This window comes from Phocoena sinus, chromosome 6 (genome assembly GCF_008692025.1).
Source record: "Phocoena sinus isolate mPhoSin1 chromosome 6, mPhoSin1.pri, whole genome shotgun sequence".
NCBI classification, from domain to species: Eukaryota; Metazoa; Chordata; class Mammalia; order Artiodactyla; family Phocoenidae; genus Phocoena; species Phocoena sinus.
The window spans coordinates 35,216,204-35,238,561 of record NC_045768.1 but is presented as its reverse complement, the minus strand read 5'-3'; the positions used below and the strand labels follow the sequence as shown (position 1 = coordinate 35,238,561).

The window sequence follows — 22,358 nt, the reverse complement described above, 5'->3', positions numbered from 1 at the left end:
TATCGCTTCCCTCCTGCATCTCCCTCCCTCCCACCCTCCCTATCCCACCCCTCTAGGTGGTCACAAAGCACCGAGCTGATCTCCCTGTGCTATGCGGCTGCTTCCCACTAGCTATCTATTTTACGTTTGGTAGTGTATATATGTCCATGCCACTCTCTCACTTTGTCACAGCTTACCCTTCCCCCTCCCCATATCCTCAAGTCCATTCTCTAGTAGGTCTGTGTCTTTATTCCCATCTTACCCCTAGGTTCTTCATGACATTTTTTTTTCTTAGATTCCATATATATGTGTTAGCATATGGTATTTGTCTTTCTCTTTCTGACTTACTCCACTCTGTATGACAGACTGTAGGTCCATCCACCTCACTACAAATAACTCAATTTCGTTTCTTTTTATGGCTGAGTAATATTCCATTGTATATATGTGCCACATCTTCTTTATCCATTCATCTGATGATGGACACTTAGGTTGTTTCCATCTCCTGGCTATTGTAAATAGAGCTGCAATGAACATTTTGGTACATGACTCTTTTTGAATTATGGTTTTCTCAGGGTATATGCCCAGTAGTGGGATTGCTGGGTCATATGGTAGTTCTATTTGTAGTTTTTGAAGGAACCTCCATACTGTTCTCCATAGTGGCTGTACCAATTCATATTCCCACCAGCAGTGCAAGAGTGTTCCCTTTTCTCCACACCCCCTCCAGCATTTATTGTTTCTAGATTTTTTGATGATGGCCATTCTGACTGGTGTGAGATGATATCCCATTGTAGTTTTGATTTGCATTTCTCTAATGATTAATGATGTTGAGCATTCTTTCATGTGTTTGTTGGCAGTCTGTATATCTTCTTTGGAGAAATGTCTATTTAGGTCTTCTGCCCATTTTTGGACTGGGTTGTTTGTTTTTTTTGTTATTGAGCTGCATGAGCTGCTTGTAAATTCTGGAGATTAATCCTTTGTCAGTTGCTTCATTTGCAAATATTTTCTCCCATTCTGAGGGTTGTCTTTTGGTCTTGTTTATGGTTTCCTTTGCTGTGCAAAAGCTTTGAAGTTTCATTAGGTCCCATTTGTTTATTTTTGTTTTTATTTCCATTTCTCTAGGAGGTGGGTCAGAAAGGATCTTGCTGTGATTTATGTCATAGAGTGTTCTGCCTATGTTTTCCTCTAAGAGTTTGATAGTTTCTGGCCTTACATTTAGGTCTTTAATCCATTTTGAGCTTATTTTTGTGTATGGTGTTAGGGAGTGATCTAATCTCATACTTTTACATGTACCTGTCCAGTTTTCCCAGCATCGCTTATTGAAGAGGCTGTCCTTTCTCCCCTGTACATTCCTGCCACCTTTATCAAAGATAAGGTGTCCATATGTGCGTGGGTTTATCTCTGGGCTTTCTATCCTATTCCATTGATCTATCTTTCTGTTTTTGTGCCAGTACCATACTGTCTTGATTACTGTAGCTTTGTAGTATAGTCTGAAGTCAGGGAGCCTGATTCCTCCAGCTCTGTTTTTCTTTCTCAAGATTGCTTTGGCTATTCGGGGTCTTTTGTGTTTCCATACAAATTGTGAAATTTTTTGTTCTAGTTCTGTGAAAAATGCCAGTGGTAATTTGATAGGGGTTGCATTGAATCTGTAGATTGCTTTGGGTAGTAGAGTCATTTTCACAATGTTGATTTTTCCAATCCAAGAACATGGTATATCTCTCCATCTATATGTATCATCTTTAATTTCTTTCATCAGTGTCTTATAATTTTCTGCATACAGGTCTTTTGTCTTCTTAGGTAGGTTTGTTCCTAGATATTTTATTCTTCTTGTTGCAGTGGTAAATGGGAGTGTTTTCTTGATTTCACTTTCAGATTTTTCATCATTAGTGTATAGGGATGCCAGAGATTTCTGTGCATTAATTTTGTATCCCGCTACTTTATCAAATTCATTGATTATCTCTAGTAGTTTTCTGGTAGCATCTTCGGATTCTCTATGTATAGTATCATGTCATCTGCAAACAGTAACAGCTTTACTTCTTTTCCGATTTGGATTCCTTTTATTTCCTTTTCTTCTCTGATTGCTGTGGCTAAAACTTCCTAAACTATGTTGAATAAGAGTGGTGAGAGTGGGCAACCTTGTCTTGTTCCTGATCTTAGTGGAAATGCTTTCAGATTTTCACCACTGAGGACGATGTTGGCTGTGGGTTTGTCATATATGGCCTTTATTATGTTGAGGAAAGTTCCCTCTATGCCTACTTTCTGCAGGGTTTTTATCATAAATGGGTGTTGAATTTTGTCAAAAGCTTTCTCTGCATCTATTGAGATGATCATATGGTTTTTCTTCAGTTTGTTAATATGGTGTATCACGTTGATTGATTTGCATATATTGAAGAATGCTTGCATTCCTGGAATAAACCCCACTTGATCATGATGTATGATCCTTTTAATGTGCTGTCGGATTCTGTTTGCTAGTATTTTGTTGAGGATTTTTGCATCTATGTTCATCAGTGATATTGGCCTGTAGTTTTCTTTCTTTGTGATGTCCCTGTCTGGTTTTGGTATCAAGGTGATGGTGGCCTCGTAGAATGAGTTTGGGAGTGTTCCTCGCTCTGCTATATTTTGGAAGAGTTTGAGAAGGATAGGTGTTAGGTCTTCTCTAAATGTTTGATAGAATTCTCCTGTGAAGCCATCTGGTCCTGGGCTTTTGTTTGAATACTTTTAATCACAGTTTGAATTTCAGTGCTTGTGATTGGTCTGTTCATATTTTCTATTTCTTCCTGATTCAGTCTTGGCAGGTTGTGCATTTCTAAGAATTTGTCCATTTCTTTCAGGTTGTTCATTTTATTGGCATAGAGTTTCTTGTAGTAATCTCTCATGATCTTTGGTATTTCTGCAGTGTCAGTTGTTACTTCTCCTTTTTCATTTCTAATTCTATTGATTTGAGTCTTCTCCCTTTTTTTCTTGATGAGTCTGGCTAATGGTTTATCAATTTTGTTTAGCTTCTCAAAGAACCAGCTTTTAGTTTTATTGATCTTTGCTATCGTTTCTTTCATTTCCTTTTCATTTATTTCTGATCTGATCTTTATGATTTCTTTCCTTCTGCTAACTTTGGGGTTTTCTTGTTCTTCTTTCTCTAATTGCTTTAGGTGCAAGGTTAGGTTGTTTATTCAAGATGTTTCCTGTTTCTTAAGGTAGGATTGTATCGCTATAAACTTCCCTCTTAGAACTGCTTTTGCTGCCTCCCATAGGTTTTGGGTCGTCGTGTCTCCATTGTCATTTGTTTCTAGGTACTTTTTTATTTCTTCTTTGATTTCTTCAGTGATCACTTCGTTATTAAATAGTGTATTGTTTAGACTCCATGTGTTTGTATTTTTTACAGATCTTTTCCTGTAATTGATATCTAGTCGCATAGCGTTGTGGTCGGAAAAGATACTTGATACAATTTCAGTTTTCTTAAATTTACCAAGGCTTGCTTTGTGACTCAAGATATGATCTATCCTGGAGAATGTTCCATGAGCACTTGAGAAAAATGTGTATTCAGTTGCTTTTGGATGGAATGTCCTATAAATATCAATTAAGTCCATCTCGTTTAATGTATCATTTAAAGCTTGTGTTTCCTTACTTATTTTCATTTTGGATGATCTGTCCATGGGTGAAAGCGGGGTGTTAAAGTCCCCTACTACGAATGTGTTACTGTTGTTTTCCCCTTTTATGGCTGTTAGTATTTGCCTTATGTATTGAGGTGCTCCTATGTTCGGTGCATAAATATTTACAATTGTTATATCTTCTTCTTGGATTGATCCCTTGATCATTATGTAGTGTCCTTCTTTGTCCCTTCTAATAGTCTTTATTTTAAAGCCTATTTTGTCTGATATGAGAATTGCTACTCCAGCTTTCTTTTGGTTTCCATTTGCATGGAATATCTTTTTCCATCCCCTCACTTTCAGTCTGTATGTGTCTCTAGGTCTGAAGTGGGTCTCAGGTAGCCAGCATATATATGGGTCTTGTTTTTGTATCCATTCAGCCAGTCTGTGTCTTTTGGTTGGAGCATTTAATCCATTTACAGTTAAGGTAATTATCGATATGTATGTTCCTATTCCCATTTTCTTAATTGTTTTGGGTTTGTTATTGTAGATCTTTTCCTTCTCTTGTGTTTCTTGCCTAGAGAAGGTCCTTTAGCATTTGTTGTAAAGCTGGTTTGGTGGTGCTGAACTCTCTCACCTTTTGCTTGTCTGTGAAGGTTTTAATTTCTCCATCAAATCTGAATGAGATGCTTGCTGGGTAGAGTAATCTTGGTTGTAGGTTTTTCTCCTTCATCACTTTAAATATGTCCTGCCAGTCCCTTCTGGCTTGCAGAGTTTCTGCTGAAAGATCAGCTGTTAACCTTATGGGGATTCCCTTGTGTGTTATTTGTTTTTCCCTTGGTGTTTTTTATATGTTTTCTTTGTATTTAATTTTTGACAGTTTGATGAATATGCGTCTTGGCGTGTTTCTCCTTGGATTTATCCTTTATGGGACTCTCTGTGCTTCCTGGACTTGATTAACTATTTCCTTTCCCATATTAGGGAAGTTTTCAACTATAATCTCTTCAAATATTTTCTCAGTCCCTTTCTTTTTCTCTTCTTCTTCTGGAACCCCTATAATTCGAATGTTGGTGCATTTAATGTTGTCCCAGAGGTCTCTAAGAATGTCCTGAGTTCTTTTCATTCTTTTATCTTTATTCTACTCTGCAGTAGTTATTTCCACTATTTTATCTTCCAGGTCACTTATCTGTTCTTCTGCCTCAGTTATTCTGCTATTGATCCCTTCTAGAGTATTTTTAATTTCATTTATTGTGTTGTTCATCGTTGCTTGTTTCATCTTTAGTTCTTCCAGGTCCTTGTTAAATGTTTCTTGCATTTTGTCTATTTTATTTCCAGGATTTTGGATCATCTTAACTATCATTATTCTGAAGCCTTTTTCAGGTAGACTACCGATTTCCTCTTCATTTGTTAGGTCTGGTGTGTTTTTATCTTGCTCCTTCATCTGCTGTGTGTTTTTCTGTCTTCTCATTTTGCTTATCTTACTGTGTTTGGGGTCTCCTTTTTGCAGGCTGCAGGTTTGTAGTTCCTGTTGTTTTTGGTGTCTGTCCCCAGTGGCTAAAGTTGGTTCAGTGGGTTGTGTAGGCTTCCTGGTGCAGGGGACTAGTGCCTGTGTTCTGGTGGATGAGGCTGGATCTTGTCTTTCTGGTGGGCAGGTCCACGTCTGGTGGTATGTTTTGGGGTGTCTGTGGACTTATTATGATTTTAGCAGCCTCTCTGCTAATGGGTGGGGCTGTGTTCTGTCTTGCTAGTTGTTTGGCATAGGGTGTCCAGCACTGTAGCTTGCTGGTCATTGAGTGAAGCTGGGTGTTGGTGTTGAGATGGAGATCTCTGGGAGATTTTCGCCGTTTGACATTACGTGGAGCTGGGAGGTCTCTTGTTGGCTAGTGTCCTGAAGTTGGCTGTCCCACCTCAGAGGCACAGCACTGACTACTGGCTGCAGCACCAAGAGCCTTTCATCCACACAACTCAGAATAAAAGGGAGAAAAAGAAAGAAAGAGAGAGAGAGAGGGAGGGAGGAAAGAAAGAAAGGAAGGAAGAAAAAAATTTTTAAAGTAAAAAAAAAAAAGCGGACGGATAGAACCCTAGGACAAATGGTGAAAGCAAAGCTATACAGACAAAATCTCACACAGAAGCATACACATACACACAAAAAGAGGAAAACGGGAAAAACTAATAAATCTTGCTCTCAGAGTCCACCTCCTCAATTTGGGATGATTCGTTGTCTATTCAGGTATTCTACAGATGCGCAGGGTACATCAAGTTGATTGTGGAGATTTAATCCGCTGCTCCTGAGGCTTCTGGGAGAGATTTCCCTTTCTCTTCTTTGTTCGCACAGCTCCCGGGGTTCAAGTTTGGATTTGGCCCCGCCTCTGTGTGTAGATCGCCTGAGGACGTCTGTTCTTTGCTCAGACAGGACGGGGTTAAAGGAGCCGCTGATTCGGGGGGCTCTGGCTCACTCAGGCCAGAGGGAGGGAGGGGTACGGAGTGCGGGGCCAGCCTGAGGAGGCAGAGGCTGGCATGACGTGGCACCAGCCTGAGGTGCGCCGTGCGTTCTCCCGGGGAAGTTGTCCCTGGATCCCGGGCCCCTGGCAGTGGCGGGCTGCACAGGCTCCCCGGAAGGGAGGTGTGGACAGTGACCTGTGCTCGCACACAGGCTTCTTGGTGGCGGCAGCAGCAGCCTTAGCGTCTGATGCCCGTTTCTGGGGTCCGCAATGTTAGCCACGGCTCGCGCCCGTCTCTGGAGCTCCTTTAAGCAGCGCTCTTAATCCCCTCTCCTCGCGCACCAGGAAACAAAGAGGGAAGAAAAAGTCTCTTGCCTCTGGCAGCTCCAGACTTTTCCCCGTACTCAGTCCCAGCTAGCCGTGGTGCACTAACTCCCTGCAGGCTGTGTTCACGCCGCCAACCCCAGTCCTCTCCCTTTGCTCCAACAGAAGCCCGAGCCTCAGCTCCCGGCCCCGCCCGCCCCGGCGGGTGAGCAGACAAGCGTCTCGGGCTGGTGAGTGCTGATCGGCACCGATCCTCTGTGCGGGAATCCCTCTGCTTTCCTTTCCACACCCGTTGTTGTGCTGTCTTCCGTGGCTCCGAAGTTCACCCCCTCCGACACCCGCAGTGTCCACCCACAAAGGGGCTTCCTAGTGTGTGGAAAGCTTTCCTCCTTCACAGCTCCCTCCCACTGGTGCAGGTCCAGTCCCTATTTTTTTGTCTCTGTTTATTCTTTTCTCTTTTGACCTACCCAGGTACGTGGGGAGTTTCTTGCCTTTTGGGAGGTATGAGGTCTTCTGCCAGCGTTCAGTAGGTGTTCTGTAGGAGTTGTTCCACGTGTAGATGTATTCCTGATGTATCTGTGGGGAGGAAGGTGATCTCCACGTCTTACTCTTACGCCATCTTCCCTGACTTCTCCAGACCAAAGGTTTTAATAAGGAAAGTGCAACAGTAAATATTAATAAAAAGAAAAATCCACCAAGAAGATATCATAATCATGAGCTTGTATACAACTTGAAATTAAGAAAGCAAAAATAATAATAATGAATTACATGTCTATAATCATATTAAGAGATTTTAATACAGTTCTGTCCAAAACTGGTAAATCAACCAGATAAAAATTAGGTTGTAGAAGATTGTAAATACCTTGAACAACCTTTCTACTAAAAATAGAAATGCTGGATAAATTTTTTTTTAATATTTTTTTTAATGTAGAGTTGAACTGATAAGAAAGAAAGGAAGCCTAGGGCCAAAAATGAAGCAGGAATGCAAAGAAGTAAACACATACTCAACTGGTTTTTTACCCTGAAGGCATCTGCCAAATGCCTGTGACTCTTGAGTTTCTGTTTTGACAGGTGTGAGGAGTACAAAGGACAGGAGAGTTAATTCTACGTCCAGTTCAAGGTGAGGAGTCTAATAGAAAACTCTGCATAAGGCTGGGGACTGCAAAGGGCTACAATTTCAGTATAAAGGTGATCTAGAAATAAACCACCTTGTTCATCTAGACTGTGGCACTGGGTAGAGGGATGTCAGAAAATCTCTGAATTTCTAACTACAAGCCAGCCTTCATGCAGCCTTCACACTGCGATATGGTCCAAAACCCTCCAGCCAGCAATTTTAAACTGGATCCAGCTTGGCAGGGCTGTCAGGTACCTGCAAAAAGAAACGCAAATCTTCTCTGAAGGAGCAAACTAAGTATTATAAAGAAGTCAGTTCTTCCCAAATTAATCTATGAATTTAGTGCAGTTTTAATCAAAATCCCAACAGAATGTTTTTTTTTTTTTCTTAACTTGATTTAAAAGTTCATATTGAACAGCAAAGTGGCAAGAATGTCTGAGAAAAGTTTGAGGAAGACAGATTGTAGGAGTACTCACCCCTCCAGATATCAGACGTTGTCTTAGGACAGGGATAGATTAAGTGACCTATGGAATGGAATAGAACTTCCAGAAACAGACCCATGCATATATGAAAATTTTATATATGACAGCAGGGGCATTATAAACCAGTGGGGGAAAATGGAAAAGAGAATTTGTTATATGTATGAAAAAAGAAAATGAAATTAGATTTCTGTCTCATACCATAACTAAAAATAACTGCCAGTTAAAGACGTAATTATGAAAGCAAACCTTTTTAGAAGAAATATAGAATATTTATGTTCTAAGTACGAGAAAGGATTCTTTTTAAGACACAAAAAGTATAAACCATTGAGGATTGATAAATTCAACTGCATTAAAATTTAAAACTTCATTATAACCAAAGACATAACAGTGTGAGAAGGTAAGCTATAAGCTGGTGTGAGAAGATATTTTCAATGTACATAGCCAAAAAAAGGATTAGTGGGCTTCCCTGGTGGCGCAGTGGTTGAGAGTCCGCCTGCCGATGCAGGGTAGATGGGTTCGTGCCCCGGTCCGGGAAGGTCCCACATGCTGCGGAGCGGCTGGGCCCGTGAGCCATGGCCGCTGAGCCTGCGCGTCCAGAGCCTGTGCTCCGCAACGGGAGAGGCCACAACAGTGAGAGGCCCGCGTACCGCAAAAAAAAAAAAAAACGATTAGTATCCAGAATATATGAAACAATTACCTTAGAGCAAAATAGGCACAGACTCGCATAAGAGAAAATAAAATGAGCAATAAATATGGAAAGATTTTCAAGCTTACTAGTTATGGAAATGCAAATAAAAATAACAATGAAGAAATATCAAATATTGACAAAGATGCTGAGAAATAGAAAACTCTTAGACATTATTGATGGAATATAAATTGATAAAATTATTTTGAGCAATTTAGCAATATCTGGTAAAATTGAAGATCGATTGTTTAAAAGAAATTAAAGCACATGTGAACAAGGAAATGTGTAAAGGTTCATTACAGCATCGTTAGTAATAGAAGTTGAAAACAAATCTCCATCAAGAGGAAGATAAGGGACTTCCCGGGCGGTCCAGTGGTTAAGACTTCGCCTTCCAAGGCAGGGGGTGCAGGTTCAGTCCCTGGTCGGGTAGCTAAGATCCCACATGCCTCGTGGCCAAAAAAACAAAACATAAAAGGAAGATAAATGAATTGTATACTCATACGATGGAATACTATACATCAGTTAAAATAAATGAACTAGAAGCATCAGCATCTGAGATATATCAGAAATAAAAGGTCGAGCCAGAAAAGCAAATTGTAGAATGAGCTGTACAGTGTGATACCATTTATATAAAGTTTAAAAATAAACATAAACTTGATGAAGACATGTATTTGCTTGTTCTCTGCTCTATCCCCAGCACCTAGAACTGTGCCACATAGTGGGTGCTCATTAAATATTTACAGAATAAGTTGAATGCAAAACCAAACTGTAAATTACTTATGGATACATACTTATGAATTCATAGTATTAAAAACTTGCAAGGGGAGTGACAACAAATTTTGGATAGTGGTTCCCTCTGGAGAAGGAGGGAGGGGAATGGGATTGGGGAGGGATATACAGGGGTCTTCAATTGTGTTTGTAATGTTCAAAAAAATCTGAAATATAACCAAATGTTAAAATTTGATAAAGCTGGGTGGTGGGTATCACAGATGTTTGTTATATTCTTCATAATTTTCATTATGTTTCTAATATTTTACAATTTAAAAATTTCTTATCTCAAAAAGAAAAGACATGTCAAGTTGTTTGCCCCTACTCAAAATGACCTCTGACTAATTTGCTATTAGAATTTGTGTTCTTTTTCAATGTCAGTTCTCATTTGATGCTATCAATGTGCCTGCCCTAGAACCCCACACCTACAAATTTGAATTTGCTTCTTATCTGTTAGAAAAACAGATTTTGAAGCTATTTAGAAGTACATATCACTTAAGTGTTTTGAGTAAGGATCTGAAAGGTCCTCTGGCATGAGCTTAATTGTGTATTACTTATTAATTTTTTGAGTGCTTACCATGTGCCAAACCTTTTGTGAAGCACTTTTGATACATTATATTGTTTAATCCTCACAGTATCCTGATGTGAGACAGATATTGTACTCATTTTAAGGAATGAAGAAACTGCAACTCAGGTAAAGAGATTTCCCCGGGGTCTTTTTATAGGAAGTGGTAGAGCTGGAATTCATACTCAGTTCCATTAGACTACCTCACTGTACTGTTCAGATATATGGACATGCATTTCCTGGTTTGGTTCTAGATAGTCATTTTCCACATACTTAGTAATGTCTTCTAGTTCATTTCTTAGTTTTGAGGTTTGCTTATATTGTAAAATAAAAATATTGATAGTTGTGGAGAGTATTTTCTGTTGCTTCATATGAAAGTAAGGGAAAAAATATGTAATTTAAATTCTTAAGCCCAATATACAGCCTTACTTCTCATTCATGAAGGTTTAAGAGTTTAAGAGTCCATTTAATAATCAAGGTCCCCCAGTTATGAGGTTAGAGGGAGAACTGAGGTTATCCTAAGAATATTTACTTAGTGATATGGCAGTTAAAAAATTAGTACCCATTTAAATATTCCAGGATCTGCTTTTCCCTCCCACTGTCTTTGTTGGTCTTTTCCTGATTGTTATATTTCAAACAGTATAATGTAGGTGCAGTGCTTATCATGGGGAACATGAAATTTCTGATCTTGCAAAGGATGTAAAATTTTGCAAGGCCTTGAGAGTGATGTTAGAGAACTGGTCAAAATCATTGGCAAATGAGGATCTGATAGAGTGAGACTAGTTATCAGTTAGAGAAAAGAGAACGACAGAAATGATGACATGATAGAAACTTCAAAGAATTATGTGAATATCCCACAGGACTAAGGAAAGGCCTTTGGGAAAATTGATAAAAACCTTGAATGTTATACAGAAATGGCCCTCTTTTTATTATAGTACAAAATTCAGATATGAAGTAAGGATGTCATATTCTGCTTCATAATTTCATTGGAAAGGTTATGCAAAAACCCCAAACATTTAATTTATTCTTGTTTTAAGAATATGCATATAGTTAAATAAATTTTAAAAGGCCTTTTTTGATGAGTTTTAGTTGGTTTTTTAAAAAATATACAACACTTTCTTTCCCTTGTACAATGAAATGTTGGTACCTGTTTTAAGAAAATTCAATTTCAGTTGCTGTTATCCTTTACCAATCATCCTCTGATAATGAAGACCTCAATTTATCCAGAGCTGTCATATATTGGAGTTTAATGGAGACATATGGAAAAGTTCTGTAATTCAGAAACTCAGATTTCAGTGTGTGTGGAGTGTCTCTTGTTTATTAGAGACCATGTAGTTAAAAATACTTTATAATTATTAACTTACTAGGTAGACTAAGTTTTAATTTGAGAGGATTGGGCCAGATCTCCAAGACTTATCTACCACTTTACACTTTCTGTGTCTGCTTACTTTGGGATAAGAATTGTTGAGGGTGCTTTAACTGGTCTCCTAGTTAACATTCTTAATTTTCTATAATTTATCTACTCTCTTTACCAATGATTCTCCAGTACCAAAATTTTTAACAGGTAATACTTTGAGGCAAAAATGAGAAAACTAAAGTCTAAGTATTGAATTTTTCATTAAAGTAAACTTATTCAATTAAAAATTATTAACTTTTGTTCCATGATTTTCTGCATTACTGATATTAAAATATCCATGCAACAATAGTAATTTTTTTCAGTGACCTTACTGACAAAAATTTTTAAACCAATCCCTCTATTTTATTTTTTATGAATATAATTTTGGAACCTAGCCAGCTCAGAGATCCTTCTGAAAGTCTTAACCAATCATGTCACTTTCTTGCTTAAAACCCTTCAGGGTAGACCACTGCGGCCTACAGAAATATAATCCCACTGGGGTTTTGAATCCATATGTGCATTATTTTCTGTACGAAATAAAATAGCTTAGTGTATTTTTTCCTAAATTTTTCAAATATATAAAGATGCTTCTATGATGATGATCAATTTATTTTAAAAGTCTGACTTGACTTTCCAGTAGCCTTTGTTATTTTGTATTTTTTTAAATCGTATAATTCCTGTCAAGTGTGGAAGTCATTGAAATATTTTTACTTTTAAAAGCCTCATCAGTAAAGGTAAAACTATAAGGGGAAAAAATGGATTTGACAATATAATAATTAAAATTTTGATATGGTAAGAAAACATGTGAACCACGTTTAAAGATAGAAATATATGGAAAACAGATTCAACGTACTGTATTTGAAAAACTGAAGAATATTAGTAATATTTTGTAACTCAATAATAAAACTAATATTGCAAGAGGAAAATCAGCAAGGAACATGAATAGCAATTCCCCAAAGAAATATAATCTTCCAATTAATATGAAAAAAGTTCAACTTTACTAAAAATAAGTTTCAACCTAAAACAAGATGATATTTTTTTCCTAGCACTTAGCACAAGTATTAAAAAATAACTCTGTAGGAAGGGTTTGGAGAAGCAGACACTCTCATAACCGCTGGTAGAACTAGATATTGGTATGTTCTTTTGAGGACAATTTGTCTATATGTATCAAAAGCCTTACCTTTTAAAAAAAATCCCTTTTTACTTAACAATACATTTTTCTGGAAATGTATTTAGAAAAATAACTAGGAATGTGATTAATATTTGGCTGTTAGCATATTCATCATTGTGTTTTGAATAGTAATAAATTGGCAGCAATCTAAACATCCAAAAATTGCAAATTAGTTTAAAATAGAAAAGATTATGGTTCACTCATACGGTGAATGCTATTCAGCCATTAAGAATTATTTTGTCAATAAATCTTTAATGACATGGCAAAATAGTTATGAAATAATATTAGGCTTGAAATACATGAATTAGGCTAAATATCAATTACAGTGGTTATTTTTGGTGTTGGATTTTTTTCCATTTAAAAAAATATTTTCAATGGGCATGTATTTATAATTAAGAAATAGTTATTGGGAATCACTATAGAATAATACCATGATGTATTCTCTACTTGTCTCTACTTTTCCACACACAGCACTTCTAACTGCTGTTGCCTCTCAGAGTACACCATCCCCGTACACACCTTTGTAACTTTGCTTACCCCTTGGCCACTTAGGGTGTTCCTGCTCATTTTTTTTAAGTCAGTTCACATGACACCACCATGAAACCTGTCCTAAACATCCTCTTTTCTTTGCTTACTCCCCACACATGTATTTTGTATAACTATGTATTTCTAATGTCTTCTCACTAGGCAGTGAACTTCTTTCTGTCTTATTCATTTATTTAATAAATATTTGTGAGTGGGACTGTGTGTGTTGGGTACTGTAGATCTAATCATGAATTATGCAGACAGGTTTCCCCTGCCTTCAAGGAGTTTATAGCCTTGTAAATTTATTCCTTACACTGTAACATTAAGTATTACCATAGAACTGTAGAGTGCTTTAGGAAGTTAGATCGGTAAATCTGGCCCAGGCTGGATAGAGAGAGAAGCCTTCCTGGAAGGGATGATAGCTGGCTATTAAAAAGAAAGCAAGTGTTATCCAGGTCAAGATGTAGGGAGGATGTGGTTTCAGGTAGCAGAAACAGCCTGTACAAAAGCCTGGGATTTTAAAATCGTGTTAGTTTCAGGAAGGCCATTATGGTGTTGTGGATATTGAGATTGATTTCTGAGACAAAATAAGTTTATATAATTCTAAGTAATAATAATTCAAAATAACTATATATATATATTAGAAGAAACTCCAGAATTCATTTCTTCTGCAAGAGATTAGGTAGTTATATATAAAAGAATATGTTAGAGAAAGCATCCTAATGTTGAATTGAGCAGAAATTAAAATGTGAGAGGTAGGTTATTTTTTAAGTGTTTATATAAAATAAATTCTAAGGATTGAGAAATTAGTGTAAAATAATTAAAAATCTGAATTATAGAGTATTTTAATTGTCTACTTTGTTTTTATAGAAGTATAGTTGATTTACAATGTTGTGTTATTTTCTGATATACAGCAAAGTGATTCAGTTATATATATATATTTTTCATATTCTCTCATTATGGTTTATTACAACATATTGAATATAGTTCCCTGTGCTATACAGTAGGACCTTGTTGTTTATCTATTTTCTATATAGTAGTTTGTTTCTGCTAATCCCAAACTCCTAGTTTATCCACCCCCTTTCCCCTTTTGTAACCATAAGTTTGTTTTCTAGGGCTGTGAGTCTGTTTCTGTTTTATAAATAAGTTCATTTGTATCATCTTTTAGATTCCACATGTAAGTGATATCATACCATATTTGTCTTTCTCTGTCTTATTTCACTTAGTATGATAATCTCTAGGTCCATCCAGGTTATTGCAAATGGCATTATTTCATTCTTTTTTATGGCTGAGTAGTATTCCTTTGTACATATATATCACGTCTTCTTTATCTGTTCATCTGTCCATGGACATTTAGGTTGCTTCCATGTCTTGGCTATTGTAGTAGTGCTGCAATGAACATTGGGGTACATGTCTTTTTTTGAATTAGAGTTTCCTGATATATTCCCAGGAGTGGGATTGCTGGATCGTATGGCAATTCTACTTTTAGTTTTTTAAGGAACCTCCATACTGTTTTCCATAGTGGATATACCAATTTACATTCCCACCAACAGTGTAGGAGGGTTCCCTTTTCTCCACATCCTCTCCAGCATTAATTATTTGTACACTTTTTTTTTTTTTTTTTTTTGTGGTACGCGGGCCTCTCACTGCTGTGGCTTCTCCCGCCGCAGAGCACAGGCTCCGGACGCGCAGGCCCAGAGGCCACGGCTCACGGGCCCAGCCACTCCGCGGCATGTGGGATCCTCCCGGACCGGGGCACGAACCCGCGTCCGCTGCATCGGCAGGCGGACTCTCAACCACTGCGCCACTAGGGAAGCCCTTTTTTGTACACTTTTTAATGATGGCCATTTTGTAAGGTGATACCTCATCGTAGTTTTGATTTGCATTTCTCTAATAATTAGCAATGCCCTTGGAGGTCACATCGTTTGCAAGTATTTTCTCCCAGTCCATAGGTTGTCTTTTCATTTGGTTTATGGTTTCCTTTGCTGTGCAAAAGCTTATAAGTTTGATTAGGTCCCATTTATGTAATTTTGCTTTTATTTCTATTGCCTTGGAAAACTGTTATCTATTTTGTAATCTTGACTGGTCCTAATAAAATGTTGCTAAGTGAGATTATTTGGGGAATGCTTTTGAATTAATAGATAAAAATGATGGTATGTTTTCTCTTTTTTTTACTGAATGAAAGATTTTTTAAAGTTCTGTAGTGCTTTACAATTTTCAAAAGTTTCACACAGATGATTTCATATAATCCCATAATAACCCCATTTTTTTTTCCCCCTCCTACCCCTCTCCTGCCCCTCCCTGCTTCCCTCTCCCCACTGGTAACCACTTGTTTATTCTCTGTATCTGTGTCTGCCTTCTTTTTTATTTTATTCACTAGTTTGTTGTATTTTTTAGATTCTACATATAAGTGATATCATATAGTATTTTCTTTCTCTGACTTATTTCACTTAGCATAATGCCCTCTAAGTCCATCCATGTTGCTGCAAATGGCAAAGTTTCATTCCTTTTTATGGCTGAGTAGTATTCGATTGTATATATATAAAACACATCTTCTTTATCCATTCATCTGTTGATGGACACATAGGTTGATTTCATACGATGGCAATTGTAAATAATGCTGCTATAAACATTGGAGTGCACGTATCTTTTTGAATTAGTGTTTTTGTTTTTTTCAGATATATACTCAGGAGTGGAATTGCTGGGTCATATGGTAGTTCTGTTTTTAGCTTCTGAGAAACCTCTATACTGTTTTCCACAGTGCCTGTACCCATTTACATTTCCACCAGCAGTGTATGAGGGTTCCTTTTTCTCCCCATACCCACCATTTGATATTTGTGTTCTTTTTGATGATAGCCATTCTGACAGGTGTGAGGTGATACCTCATTGTGGTTTTTTAATCTTTTCATGTGCCTTTTGGCCATCTGCATTTTCTCTTTGGAAAAATTAAAAATTAAAAGATGGGTTGTTAGTATTTTTTGATGTTGAGTTGTATAAGCTGTTTATATATTTTGGATATTAACCTTTTATCAGCTGTATCATTTGCAGTATCTTCTCCCATTCAGTAGGTTGTCTTTTCAAACTATTTTGTCAATAGTTTCCTTTGCTGTACAAAAGCTTTTAAGTTTTTAAAAAAATCTTATTAATTTATTAATGTAGTTTACAAACTAATTTATGCATAGCCATAAAATTATTTTGAAATATATATAATCACTAAGTAACAACAGCTTCCCACCCTAAGTCGTTTTTTTTAATTTAAACAATTTATTTTATATTGGAGTATAGTTGATTTACAGTGTTTTGTTAGTTTCAGGTGTACAGCAAAGTGATTTAGTTTTATATATATATATATTCTTTTTCAGAGTCTTTTCCCATGTAGTTATTACAGAGTACTGAGTAGATTTCCCTGTGCTATAGAGTAGCACAGGGACCTTATTTGTTTTTTAAATTAATTAATTAATTTTTTGGCTGTGTTGGGTCTTCGTTGCTGCGTTCGGGCTTTCTCTAGTTGTGGCAAGAGGGGGCTACTCTTCGTTGTGCTGCATGGGCTTCTTATTGAGGTGACTTCTTTTGTTGCGGAGCACAGGCTCTAGGTGTACGGGCTTCAGTAGTTGTGGCATGTGGGCTCAGTAGTTGTGGCTCGCAGGCTCTAGAGCACAGGCGCAGTAGTTGTGGCACACGGGCTTAGTTGTTCCGCAGCATGTGGGATCTTCCTGGACCAGGGCTCGAATGTGTGTCCTCTGCATTGGCAGGCAGATTCTTAACCACTGTGCCACCAGGGAAGCCCTATTTTTATTTTTTAATTTTAAAAAATTTATCTATTTATTTGGCTGCGCCACACAGCTTTCGGGATCTTAGGTCCCAGACCAGGGATTGAATCTGGGCCCTCGGCAGTGAAAGCGCAGAGTCCTAACCACTGGACTGCCAGGGAAGTCCCTGTGGGGAGTTTTTAAATTACTGATTCAACTTCATTGCTGGTAATTGATCTGTTCATATTTTCTACTTCTTCCTGGTTCAGTCTTGGGAAACTACCTTTTTAAGAATTTTTCCATTTCTTCTGGGTTGTCCTAGAAGTGAGATTATTTGGGGAATGGCTTTGAATTAATAGATTAAAAATTATGGCACTTTAGTAGCAATTTTTATATGTAAATGTACTCTAAAGAGAAATGTACTCTAAATAGATAGAGATGTTATTGGTAGCAGAGTAAATATTTCTCATAATTTTGAACACTTTATGCTTAACATGTTTCACTTGCAATTAAGTATTCAAAATCTCCTTTGTCTCCTATTAAATTGTCTTTCACCATTTGTGTTTCCTATACAGATTCTAAAATTCATTTTCTCTAGCACTGTTCTCTAAACACCCACCCCTATTTCTAGTTTTGAGTAAAAATCAATAATGTAAAACAGATAAAATTGCAACATGGCCCTCACTAAATCATAGTAGCCTTCTCTGTGGTTATGTGAATTATACTTACTATTTATTATATATTAGAATCACTGGGTTTATACAGTGAGTTTGTAGTCCTTTTTTGATTTGTTTTCTTGATTCCTAATACAGAGACTGCTTCTCAGTTTTTCTTTAATAAGAGATTAAATGAACTAGTTTTTCTTTTCTGCTTTGTAGGTTTCTTGATAACCGGCTGTTTGCTACCTGCTCTGATGACACTACAATAGCACTATGGGATCTGAGAAAACTGAACAGCAAAGTATGCACTTTACATGGTCACACTAGCTGGGTGAAGAACATCGAATATGATACTAATACAAGACTCTTAGTAACGTCAGGATTTGATGGAAATGTCATTATTTGGGACACCAACAGGTTTGTGAATAGGAGGTCATGTTAGGATTATGAACAACAAAAAAATGTTTTTAAGATGGTAAACAAATTCAGTGTTTTGTCTTAGCTCTCATATCTCTTTAGGAGAAAGAAACTGGCTTTGGGAAAAAACAATCAGAAAGTGATTCCATCTTGTTCCTTGCACTTAGTCACATATTGTGACTAAAAAACTTGGAGAAAATTATGTGGAAAGGAGACCAAGTAATATAGTTAATGATGAAAACTGGTTTATAAAATGAGTTTCCTGAATTTAAGGAAAACTATTTTTGTTATTATTTCCTTTGTGGAACTGAAATGTTTTTCACTCTTTGGTCCTTCAATTCTAAATCTATTTTGTAATTTTTGCACTTTGTTTTCATGCATTAGAAGAGTGGTTTCTCAGTTGGAGTGGTACTGATCCTTAGGGGAATGTTTGGAAATAATGTGTAGTGCAGTTTTAGTTGTCACTACAGGAGAAGAGAGGAGGATTTCTACTGGCATTTAGTCAGCAGGGATCAGAGTTTCTAAACATTCTGCAGTGCATGGGACAGTTTGCACAGGGGACCAGTCATCCCATCTAAAATGTCACTAATGTCTGTGTTGTGAAACACTTCAGTAGAATATCTCCTTATAGAGAATTGAAAGAGTTAAAGTTTGGGAAATAATTATAATATTCCTGTTGCTAGCTTTGGTAAAATGACAATACAGTAATATACACCAGGAATGTTTCTGAAATATTCTTTTTAGAGCTCATATGTAAAACTAGGGGGATATTCTTAAAGATTTCTAGTTATTCATATTGTTTGAGCAAAGCATAGAGCTACTGATTATCTTTAAACTAAGACAATCGTGTCTGTTTAAATTTAGGACTAGTTATTTTTTAGTTTAGAAATAAAAATTGAATAGGAATATAAATAACTTCCAAATTAGTAGAAGGATAAAAGCTAAAAAATACAATCAATCCAATAGAGGCAGAGAAGAAGCGGGGAAAATCATTTTTTAAAAAAAACAGGCAAATTAGGAAGCACAAGAATATGATAGGCAGATAATGGAATACCAACAATTAGAATAAGTATATATGGACTAATGTAACCAGTTATTAGATAGTACTAGATGGATTAAAAAAACAGAAACAAACTCTATGTTTTTCATAAGTAGTATACCTAAAACATACAAACACAGAAAGTTTGAAAGTAAAATGATGGGAAAAAATAAAAGATAAATACAAATCAAAGAAAAATAGTTATATCTACATTAATAGCAGACAAAATAGAGTTTAAGGCATACAGCATTATTAGTGATTTTTAAAAGGTACTATATTAGAAGCTTTATTTCACTAGAACATAAAAATTCTTATCTTTTGTGTACCTAATAACATAGCCTCAAACCATAAAAAGCAAAAACAGACAAGAAAAAAGTGAGAATCTTCATCTCAGTGGAAAATATTAACATAATTCTCTCATTTACTAATAGATAAAATAGACCAAAAAACTAGTAAGTCTATAGAATATTTTAATAATATTATAAGCTTGATTTAGTAGGCATATGTAGAATTCTCCCAAATAGTGAATACATCCTCTAAAGCAAAGTTTGAACATGTACAAAAATTGAGCGTGTTCTGGACTACGAAGTAAGTCTCAACCAATATCAAAGAATTGTTATCACACAAACCATTTTCCCTGATCCCAGTACAGTTTAATGAACCAGAGGTAAATAAAAATTCCCAGGTTTGGAGATTTATAAACTTGTTTCCTAAATAATTAATGGATCAAAGAAAAAAATCATAGTGAAATCAGGAGATAGATAGACTAAAAATTAATGAACTAAACATCCTACTCAAAAAGTCTGAAAAAGATAAAAAAGGGTAAACCTGATGAAAGTAGATGTATGGAAATGATAAATATCTTTTTTTAAAAAAGCAGAAATTAATGAAATAGAAAATGAAATACAATAAAGATTTTTTAAAAGCCTGCTCTTCTCTGATAAGATACATTAAGAAAAAAAGAGGACACAATCTCAGCAATTAGAAAGAAGACAATAAAAAATATAGAGTAAGATAATAAGATCACCTTTTGCCAATATACTTGAAAACTTTGATGAAATAGTTTACACAAAAAATACACCTATGCAAAACTGATCAAGGAAGAAATAGAAAATGTGAAATAGACTTATTACCAGGACTGATATTTAACCATTATGCACTGGTTCAGCTGAAAAGGTTGTTATAAGATTGAACTTCTTCCATACTAATTGATAAATAGTCACTGTCATGAATCATCCCCATGTGTCATATCCTGGCACCTTCTGGGTACCGTGGCACCTCTTCTAGAGATACTTTCCTCAAGATCTCTCCCTATGATCTAGTAGCTGAAGCCCCCCTTACATAGCAGACTAATCGCAGGATCCAGTTCCAGCACTGCCACCTGCATCAGCTCTGGCTAGTTTTCATGCAGGGATGTCACTTATGCCTTAGCTATTAGAGAAATGAAAAAAATCAATTAAAACCTATCTACTGGGACTTCCCTGGTGGTCCACACTCCCACGCAGGGGGCCTGAGTTCGATCCCTGGTTGGGGAACTAGATCCCACATATGTGTGGCAACTAAGAAGTCCGCATGCTGCAACTAAGACCCAGCACAGCCTAAATAAATAAATAATAATAATAAAAGATTTTTTTAAAAAAAGAAAGAACCCACATGCTGCAATGAAGATCCTGCACACAGCAACGAAGGCCCAGCGCCACCAAAAGTAAATAAATAAATATTTAAAAAAAAAATACCTATCTACTAATAAAACAGCAGCCTGTCAATTTTACAGGTGACTTCTACCAAATATTACAAGAAACAGAGCATTCCAATCTTATTAAACTGTTCAGATTCCAGAAAAATGGAATTCTTACCTCAGGTATGACCTTGATACACAAACTCAAAATGAAAGGTCAGTCTGTACTATGGATGTAGATGCGAATATTCTAAAAAAGGGAAATTGGATCCTGTAAGATATTAATCAAAATATCATGACCCGGCTTCCCTGGTGGCACAGTGGTTGAGAGTCTGCCTGCCGATGCAGGGAACACGGGTTCGAGCCCTGGTCTGGGAGGATCCCACATGCCGCAGAGCAAATGGGCCTGTGAGCCACAACTACTGAGCCTGCGTGTCTGGAGCCTGTGCTCCACAACGAGAGGCCGCGATAGTGAGAGGCCCGCGCACCACGATGAAGAGTGGCCCCTGCTCGCTGTAACTGGAGAAAGCCCTCGCACAGAAACAAAGACCCAACACAGCGAAAAATAAATTAATTAATTAAAAAAAAAATATCATGGCCAAGTTGGGTTTATTCTAGAAATGAAAAGATTTATCAATAGAAATTCTATTAGTATAATTTATCACACCATGTTAAATAGAAAAATCCATGATTGTTTCAACTGAAGAATAAAATTCAACATTTGTTCATAATTAAAAACAAAAGAAGGGACATCATTACCAACCTTATAAAAAAAAATAAAAGGATTACAAAGGAATACAATGAAAAACTCTATGGCAACAAATCAGACAATTTACATAAACAAATACCTACAGAATCACAAATTACTTAAACTGACTCAGCAAATAGAAAGTCTATAGACCTACTGACCTACATAGCAAGTAAAGAAATTGAATTGGTTTAAAATTGAATTTTCAAATCTTCCCACAATGAAAAGCTCAGGTCCAAAACGCTTCACTGGTGAATTTTACCAAACATTTACAGAATAAATAATATTAATCCTTCACAAACACTTACAGTAAATAGAGGAGGGGAGAGCACTTCCCAACTCATTTTATGAGGCTAGTATTACTCTGATAACCAAACCAGACAAACATCACTAAGAATAGAAAACTACAGACCAATATCCCTCTCCCAAAAATTTGATAAAAGTCCTCAACAAAATATTAGCAAATCAAACCTAGCAACATATATAAAGGATTATATGTCACAACCAAGTGGAATTTATTCCAGGAATATAGATAGGGTTGGTTGGTTTAACATCTAAAAATCAATGTAATACATCACATTAGTAAAGGTCAAAGCCCATATATATGATCATCTCAATAAAGTCAGAAAAAGCACTTGACAAAATCCAACACCCATTTGTGATAAAACTAGGAATAATAGGGAACTTCCTCAACCTGGTAAAGGACAGCTATGAAAAACCTACAGCTAAAATCATACTTAATGTTGAAAGACTAAATACATTCCCCCTAAGACTGGGAACAAGGCAAGGATGTCTGCTCTCACTACTTTTATACAACACTGTATTGGAAGTACAACTGCACTGGAAGTACAGACAAGAAAAATAACAGGCATGTAGATTGGAAAGAAGTAAAACTATCTTCATATGTAGAAGATATGATTTTATATATCAAAAATCTTGGGGCTTCCCTGGTGGCGCAGTGGTTGAGAGTCCGCCTGCCGATGCAGGGGAGACGGGTTCGTGCCCCGGTCCGGGAAGATCTCACATGCCGCGGAGCG

General features: G+C 36.7%; 1 protein-coding gene across 1 annotated transcript in view; it reads left to right on the top strand.

Moving 5' to 3' along the window:
- Positions 1 to 22,358, top strand: part of DCAF10 (DDB1 and CUL4 associated factor 10) — a 55,458-nt gene that overhangs the window by 17,753 nt on the left and 15,347 nt on the right. Inside the window, exon 3 of the mRNA XM_032636368.1 lies at positions 17,659 to 17,856. Within this exon, the coding sequence (XP_032492259.1) occupies positions 17,659 to 17,856 (198 nt within the window). The remainder of the gene's footprint in view (positions 1 to 17,658; positions 17,857 to 22,358) is intronic.